At 40.0% G+C, this 8542-nt stretch overlaps 1 protein-coding gene across 1 annotated transcript in view; it reads right to left on the bottom strand.

Moving 5' to 3' along the window:
- The window catches only part of PGAP1 (post-GPI attachment to proteins 1), a 35756-nt gene that overhangs the window by 4788 nt on the left and 22426 nt on the right, over nucleotides 1-8542 (bottom strand). The window contains exons 18-22 of the mRNA XM_015566102.1: nucleotides 6634-6724; nucleotides 5502-5699; nucleotides 4451-4586; nucleotides 3110-3160; nucleotides 2225-2412 (exon numbers count right to left, since the gene is read on the bottom strand). Of these exons, the coding sequence (XP_015421588.1) occupies nucleotides 2225-2412; nucleotides 3110-3160; nucleotides 4451-4586; nucleotides 5502-5699; nucleotides 6634-6724 (664 nt within the window). The remainder of the gene's footprint in view (nucleotides 1-2224; nucleotides 2413-3109; nucleotides 3161-4450; nucleotides 4587-5501; nucleotides 5700-6633; nucleotides 6725-8542) is intronic.

The raw sequence follows: 8542 nt of genomic DNA on the forward strand, positions 1-8542 counted from the left end.
TATCAATGCCCAGAAGGAAAGTAGGGGAGGGAGGGGGTAAGGGAAAGATATCAACCAAAGGACTTGTATGCACGCATATAAGCCAAACCAATGACATGGACAACAGGGGGATGAGAGCATGAGTGTGTGTCGGGGGGGAGGTTGGGGGTTAATGGGGGAGCTGAGGACACATTTGTAATACCTTAGTAATAAAAAAAAAGAAAAAAAAGACTTACTTATCTAATTGAAATTGGAATATCAATTGCCTGTCACTACTGGGAACATTATACCTTTGGTTAAGAAACATAATTTAACTAACAGATTGTTCATCATTATGGCTTTCGTACAGTTGGAATTCAAAAGAGTTTAACTGAAAAAAAATTGTGACACTTTATTTTCTTAAGAGCTTGTGATTTATGAGGAGTATTTAGTAGGCATAGAGGGTCTATTTTACTGTAAATGGAGATTCTGTGAGGATATTTTCTTTAAGGGGTGACTGTGATATGTAGGTGGTTATGAGATGAACAATTATAACTTTCATAGAAGGCAAATCAAATGTTGTTCATGTCCTCTGCTCCTGGCAAAAGAGAAAGGGGGGAAAAAAGGAAAGAGAAAGAAGAGGAGGGTGAAGAAAAAAGAGAAAGAGAATAAAGTCAACCCATCTTACACAGCAAAGATACAAGAACACCAGACCTTCAACCCTGAGCTCCCCAGTCAAAAACCGCAGTGTGGCTTCCCCTCCAACCCTCCAGGCTCATATGAATTTGTCGACACAAGTGGAAAGCCAGGCAGAGCCCTCGCCAGATGGAATCATCTGTAGGAGCGGGGAACCTCAAATCATGCACTATTGCATCTACTTAATCCATGCCTAAAACTGCATAAACAACTATGAATTCTTACAAATTCTGACTATTGTTTTTGGCTGACTCTGTGGCTTCCTAAATAGGTATTAAAGCAATTCTCCAAAACCTAAAAAAAAAAAGATACAAATTATGAACAACAAATATGCATCTATCAACAAGTGAATAAATAATCTGATGAACAGAATGAACGGGTGATTATAATAGAATCAGGGACATAGAAAGGGAATGGACTGGCTATTCTGGGGGCGGGGGGCGCAGGAAGAAACTGGACAAAAATCATACACCTATGGATGAGGACAGTGGGGTGGGTACGAGCAGAGGGTGGGGTGGGAACAGCGAGGAGGGGAGTTATGGGGGGAAAAAAAAAGAAAAAAAGTAATAATCTGAACAATAAAGATTTAATTTAAAAAAATTTTTAAAAAAGAAATTTAAAAAATTCAAAGAAAAAAATAAATAAAAATTTTATAAAACAAATTACTGAAAATTTATTAAGGCTGCTCTATTAAAAAGATGAAATAAAGGTTTACATAAAGTAATTGTTCCTTATCTTTTTAAAATTCAAATTCTCATCTCTTGCATTTATTCACAGTGAAATATCAGTAGCCTTTCCGAATCATAAATTTGTGCTCCTTCAATAACTCTCCCCAAACATGTGAACAAAAATCTGATCTTTGACTAAAAGGATCGACAAAGGAAGGAGGTTAACATCTGGTAACCTGTAATTTAATTTATAACACTTATTTTGGTTCTATCAATTAAAAAACAGTATTTCCAGTATTTAGATAAATCTAAAAGTTTTATATAATTTCTGAAAACTATATTGAATAGAGGTTCAATTATTAGATTGGCAGCCTATTTTTTTGAAACAATTTATCAACAACTAAATATTCTAGAAATATCTTAGAGGACATTTCAGATTCTTACTGACCTAGGACACTTATCAAGGTAGCAAAGCAAATGATGGTTTTCATTAGTAAGACAGCTGATCATTAATTCAGTTCAATGTTTGGGCCACGTCAGAAAAATACACACTTCTTTCATTATTTCTAAATGTTTTTAAATGGAAGGATTTTTCTTTCCCCCCAAATTTAAGAAAACATAAAACTGACCATGAATTGAAAAATACAGAGAGTGCTAGCATGACGAATACCTTAAAGCAACAAAGTAAAGCATATGTTCACGTGCCTAGATCAGAGAAGGTTAAAGGTGACCCTGTCCTCTTTTGGGGACAGGCTTTGGGGAGGTTTATTTCCCCAGGGTTTCTGCCCTCACGGAAAGGAGGAAATGTGACTGTGCTGAACCTGAGTTCCAGGGGCCTGACAGCCTCCACTCCTGAGGGCATGTCTGCCTGAGCCCATCCGTGGCCCGTCAGTAGCACATACCGCAGGTTCTTGAACCAGTAGACCAGGGAGGGCGCGCAGAGCAGCACCACCCAGGCCAGCAGGGTGGCCACGGTGCTGTGCATGCGCAGGCTGTCCTCTGCCTCACTGGCCGACAGGCGGGGTGGGTGGGCCGCCGCGTCCTTGTGCTGACCGCACCTCTTGTCACTCCTCCGCGAGTGTTTCGGATTCTGGAAAGCGATCAGGGAAACACATCAAGATGTTCGGTACAATGGAAGCTTACTTTATGTAGCATCCTATTCAACTCCTTCACAGCTAAATAAATAGATGCCTCTGTCTGTCACCCAATGGATATAAAATACTGAAATTACCTCGTTGTAAAGAGGTCATCAGTTATGAAACTTTTATTCCTTTGCTCTGCCTCTTCCACTGTTGAGAATATATTTTCTAAGTCATTACTTCAAATAAAATTTAAAATACAGTTTGTAATAACAAAAATGATAAATACTGATAAATTAAACTTAGACAATCCAAGTCTATTTTAATATTCACTAGGTTCACTTTTTAAAAAAAATATTTTTATTGATTCTGAGAGGAAGGGAGAGGGAGAGAGAGAGAGAAACATCAATGATACGAGAGAATCATTGATTGGCTGTCTTCTGCATGTCCCCCAGTGGGGATTGAGCCCACAACCTGGGCACGTGCCCTGACCGGGAATCGAACCGTGACCTCCTGATTCATAGGTCAATGCTCAACCACTGAGCCATACTAGTTGGGCCATTAGGTTCACTTTTTATAAAATTACTTAAATTTATAAAACCATTTAAACAGTGTGAAATCCCAATATTAAAAAAACAACCTAAACTTTAAAAATTTCCCATGTTCTTTCATATTAAAGTGATGTAGATTTTTCAAAATAAAACTTACCACAGTTTGGCTATTTTTAAAATTTGTTACACTGGCTTGTAGATGAACAATCTAGGAAAAAGAAATGATCATTTAATTTTACTTTTTGTTTATATCAAAACTGAAAAGCACTGTAATCTAAAATTTAAAAAAATCTAAAAGATTAAAAATTCATTTAAACATTTAAAAGTATTCTTTTAGAAAAGATACATAATAACTACACTTGCTTGCTACCATGGATTAAAAAACAAACAAAATAATACAAACTTCCAGAGTATGCCGGGGCCAGGATATATTGTCACACCTCTTAAATTCAGGGGCCTCTGTTTAAATGCCTTACTGAAGCAACTTAAAGTGTCTTGTGAATAAAACATCTGATTATATTCAGTATAGTATAAAGTGTAACATGTTTTATATGTTCCAAATCTTTGAAAATCTGAACTCAATTATATTTGGTGGTGAAATGTTTATAAGAATCCGATAATGTCTGTAAGTTTAATTTACTAGATTTGCTTAAGTATTTTTTAAAATTCTTTATTGTTGAAAGTATTATATGTGTCCCCTTTTCCCCTCATTGTCCTCTCCCATGCTTTAGTATTTGAGAAAGTTTTGCTTACTGGGTTAGTTGTTTAAAATATTCAATTAAAAATTCAAAATATTATATTTATAAATCAGTAGTTCTAGTTTTTTTCTGATGAAAATAATCTATAATGTGCATGTATTTGCATGTAGTAGTGTTAAAAGCACATGCAAATGAACCTTGTTTACAAAAAGAAAAAAAAATATTATCTATTCTGGTGTCAACCATCTCTACATAAGACTAATGTGGAGAGTATGCAGTGTATAATTTCCTGCAAAGCTATCAGCTTTCCTGAAAGTGTCTTGTACTTCCCCGGTAGAATTATCAGCAAATTATTTTTATCATTGTCCTCTGATTATTCAGCAACATATGTAACATGATGCATGATTTCAGCATGACTGAAAGCTCACTCCTACTGACATAACGTTTCGTTTTGTGTATAACCCCTGTTCAGAGGGAGGTGTGAATAAAAATTGCTCTAGTGAAATGTTTTGTAGAAGTTAAAGTTACTTGTAAGAGCAGGCAACAATTTGAAACAGATCGTATCTTTTCCCCTCCTACCCCCCCCATTTTTTTAACTAACTCAACTCAGATGAGTAATTTCAGTTTTATAGTTAACTATATAAGTAACCAAGATGTTAAAAACCTTTACACTTTAAACCTGTTGTACAACATAAAATTACTGCAGTGGCAATTAAAGTTTTTGCTAACAACACATACAGGAAAGTCTACGCCTGCCTGAGACCAAGCCCCGCCACCTGGACGTGAAGGATCTGACATACCTTAAACACATAGTAAAGATAAGTAAGAAGTATGGCAAATGCTCCACAAGTCGCCCAACTAATTATGATCAAAACAACGGTCAACAGGGGCAAGTCTGGTGAGAGCATCTTGATGTCTTTAGGAAGGTCAGAGGGCCTGGGTAAACAAGAAAAACTCCTCAGGTATTTACACAATCACATACAAGAAGGAGCCAGGACCGTACTCCGCCAGGCTTTCCTGTTTAACAAGCAAGTGCCATAAGGTTAACAGTGTAAGCTATTTCTTAATACAGGCAAGGGGTGACACATATTTGATTGTAAATTTTGTAATGTACCGTGACAGCTCCTCTTCCATTTAGATTCAGCATGGCTGACATTTGCACTAAGGAAGAGGAAAATGTTGCTGAAGGTAATCAATAATTACAGGCCCTGCGCCAGACGTGTTGGATCCGGAGAGGTGGAGAAACAGCTTTCTATTTCTTAAAGTCTCAAGGGCACTCACACACGTGATGGGGGAGGAAGCAGCATCACCCCACACTGCCCTCAGGGGCAGCGAGTCACGTGACGTGTGTGGTGAGAGGAGTGGCGGAGAACACCAGGTCAGTGGTTTATTAGGAAAGCCTACCCGTAACTTCAAATGATGTCTGTGGGCCTGGAATAAAGCCACAGGCAATGCTATTGGGGCTCGTACACACTGCATCTCACCTGAGCCCAAGTCTAGTGATGGAGTCTCCTGCCCTCAGGCCTGACGGGAAGTGAGCATAGCAAATGCATTGCCAGAAACACTTCCTCCTCAGAGCAAGTTATAACAGTGAAATTTAAAAATACTTGTGCAATCTGCCTAACGTTTTTTATTAACTCAAGCAATAAGGTAAACATCAAATAACTTGCAAAGATAAAATTATCTTTGACCATGACACCACTTTCCACACGAATCTGCACTTTGCTAGCACTTTCTCAGGAAAGAAAGTACAATCTAATGGAAGCACGTTCATCTTAAGGCTCCTCATCAGAATACAGCTTTCTTCTTAATCAGGAGCAACGAGGAAGTGTTCACTCGTTCATTCTTTACCTCTTCAAGGTGAGCCACAGTGAGGACAGGAGCCTCACGGCTGCAGACGAGAGCAGGCCACCCCAGTAGGCAGTGCACGTTCCAAACAGAAAGAGAATCAAGGAGACCAGGGGGAAGCACATGCTCTGACTGGTCAAGACGATGACGTCTAACTCTGGTAAGAGTAAGACATCCCATATTTCCTTAAACCACTTATACCTGTGGATAAAAGAGGACAGACAAGTAAAAGCAAAAAAATGACAACCATCACCTGACACTCAAGGATCCAATATAGGAGGTGGGTGACCACTCACTAGAGTCCCCACATTGCCATGATACTGAATTTGTAATTATACTAAAAAACACACGTGAAGTCATTTATCTTCCCAGGGAGTCTCCTGATCTTCGAGGATCTGAGCCATGATTCTCAGTGCAGCATTACTGCTCTCTACTGTTCCTTGTAATCCTATATAATAAAAGGCTAATATGCAAATTGTCCTCCGACCAGGAGCTGGACCGGGAGTTCGGCCAGGGGGCGGGGCCAGCTGGCCAACCTACCGCATCCCCTCCCCACAGCCAACTCGGCCCGAATGGCCTGATCAGGGAGGGCAGGCCGGACCCCACCTGTGCACGAATTCGTGCCCCAGGCCTTTAGTGAAATCATAAGTGGTATGTGTGTTTTTTTTTTTTAATGTTAGAAAGCCAACAGCTAATTTGAATGACAGAAGAAAAAAGATCTAAGCAATGGTTCTTAAGCAAAAACCAAATTTGTATAAATTAAGAGCAGAATGTTAGGTAGGGTAGAGAGATCTACAATATACTTTGTATGGGAAGTAAGAAAAAGCAATCTGGCACCATCTCATCCGTACCCTACAATGATTTACTCATGATCTGGGCTATTCAAAGATCATATTCATCTCTCCACAAATGTTAAAGGCCTGGTGTGTTTACAATGATTACTTTTGAAATGATTATACTATTAAAGTAAATGTTGATATACTTACCAGGCCTTTGTCTAAGAGAAAAATCCTGCTTATCAGAACAAGTCAATTGCCATATTTATATGAAAAGGTATACTCCATCAATGGAGACAAACATAATGCTTTATATACAATACGAAATTAAAATCATTACCACAGGTAACCAGACTTACCCCAACAGAAACTTAATCATAATTACAAAAGGATCCACTTTGTACGGTTTGGCTTCTTTATCCAACATCGTAGCATACTCCAAGCAATGACCTGAGGATTGGAAGACATTACAGGTGGTGCAGAATTCACAGCAGTTACAGGGGGGACACGCTACCTCCCGCACTGTTGGTGAGAGCACAAGCCCTGTGCCGGAGAAGCCAGGTCTGCACACACCCTTCCACATTCCCACCCGCAGTGCAGGAACTGCCCGCTTCTCCACGCCCTCGTTACCACTGCAATCATCTCTCTTTCTCTATGTATAGTCATTCTAGTGAGCACGGCCCACGGTCATTTTTGATAAACATCCTTGGTTCAGAATTACTTCTGTAACTGGCTTGAGACATAATCCTGTATGTAAATCCTCTAGATCAGTGGTTCTCAACCTCGGCTGCACATTCGAATCACCTGGGAATCTTTTTAAAAGTCTGATGTCTGGGCCTCATCCTCCGGAAATTCTGTTTCTTTGTTATTAATGTTGTGGCCCCACCCCATAACAAAGAAACAAAATTTCCAGAGGATGAGGCCCGGAAATCAGGATTTTAAAAAGATTCCCAGGTGATTCTCATGTGCAGCCAAGGTTGAGAACCACTGCTCTAGATTAACCAATATGTATCTCTGAGGTCTCTATGAACTCTCTAGGTATAAATTCTGTATGTTTGAGAATCAACTATCAAGTCACTTAAAACTCAGAAGGATGAGACATCTCTTTCAAACTTTCTAAAAATATTTACATTCAAGTATGGTGATGTCATATTCCCAAAATAACCTCTTAATTAAAAGACCGGACTGGGTGGTGCTGCAGTGAATGCTGCTGCTCTCTTCCTGGAATGTAACTACACCAGGTTAAAACAAACACTTAGAGGCAGACTGGAAAGTGTAACAAGCTACCGAAAGAGAAAGAGTCACCGCGGAAGGGCTTGGCGAAATGGAAATAATGGAGATTTTTGACCGCTTTTATGTATTTTGGCCCTATCCTCTTTCCTCTCTCTTGCCTCCCTTGATGACTGTCCAAACACAACAAGTTTTGTAAGGACCTTACAAAGCTGAGTCTCCTGGGAATTATTCTAATGGCTATTCTCTGTGGAGGCCTGTCCAATGTGCTGTATGTTCTATATGTGCCGTATGTTCTATATGTGTTCTCTCAGCACAGGAATCCACTCTACTTTGCTCTGAATTTTGGGAAGCTGACTTGCATGGACTGGCTTCCATGTCGGTTCTGTGAATGAGAGGCACTGGCAGATAGGAGAAGGGGTGGAAGCAAGGCTAGTGCGTTAGCTTCCCTGCCTGTCCCCTGCTGAGACCCAGCGCTCCTGTCCGCTGTAATGCTGTAATGCTGTCCTCTAAGCTCGCTCGTCTGCTCTCGCCCTGGCCCCCGCACCCGCAGTATCAGGTGGCTCTGTTGCTAATCTGGCACTTTATCATCTTCTGTTACCCTGCACATACTGGTACCTTTGAAACATTACACTCTCAATTATTCCATTCAATGTGCCAGGACCTAATTAATAGTTGATACAGCTCAAACGTTACACTGAGTGCCTACTATGTGCCTGACACTATGTTGGGTACCAGGAATAGAATGGAGAACAAGATCCCTGCAATAAGCCTCTACCAATTGAGAGTCCTCAGAACAGAGGGAAGACATTTCAGGCACAAGGGTGTAAAATAGAGAAAACAGGTAAGACGTGTCTTGGGTATCTTTTAAAACTTAGAGGATCTCAAATCCCTGTAACACGGGAGAGGTGAGTTATAAATTACCAAGAAATTGATCTGTCTTCCTTAGCTACACAAAAGATTAAAAAAAAAAGTAGTAGTGAAGCACCGAAGGAGGGAGGAGGGAGGGTGAAGGAGGAGAGAGGGGGGAGGGAGGAG

Source organism: Myotis davidii, unplaced genomic scaffold (genome assembly GCF_000327345.1).
Source record: "Myotis davidii unplaced genomic scaffold, ASM32734v1 scaffold221, whole genome shotgun sequence".
Lineage (NCBI taxonomy): Eukaryota > Metazoa > Chordata > Mammalia > Chiroptera > Vespertilionidae > Myotis > Myotis davidii.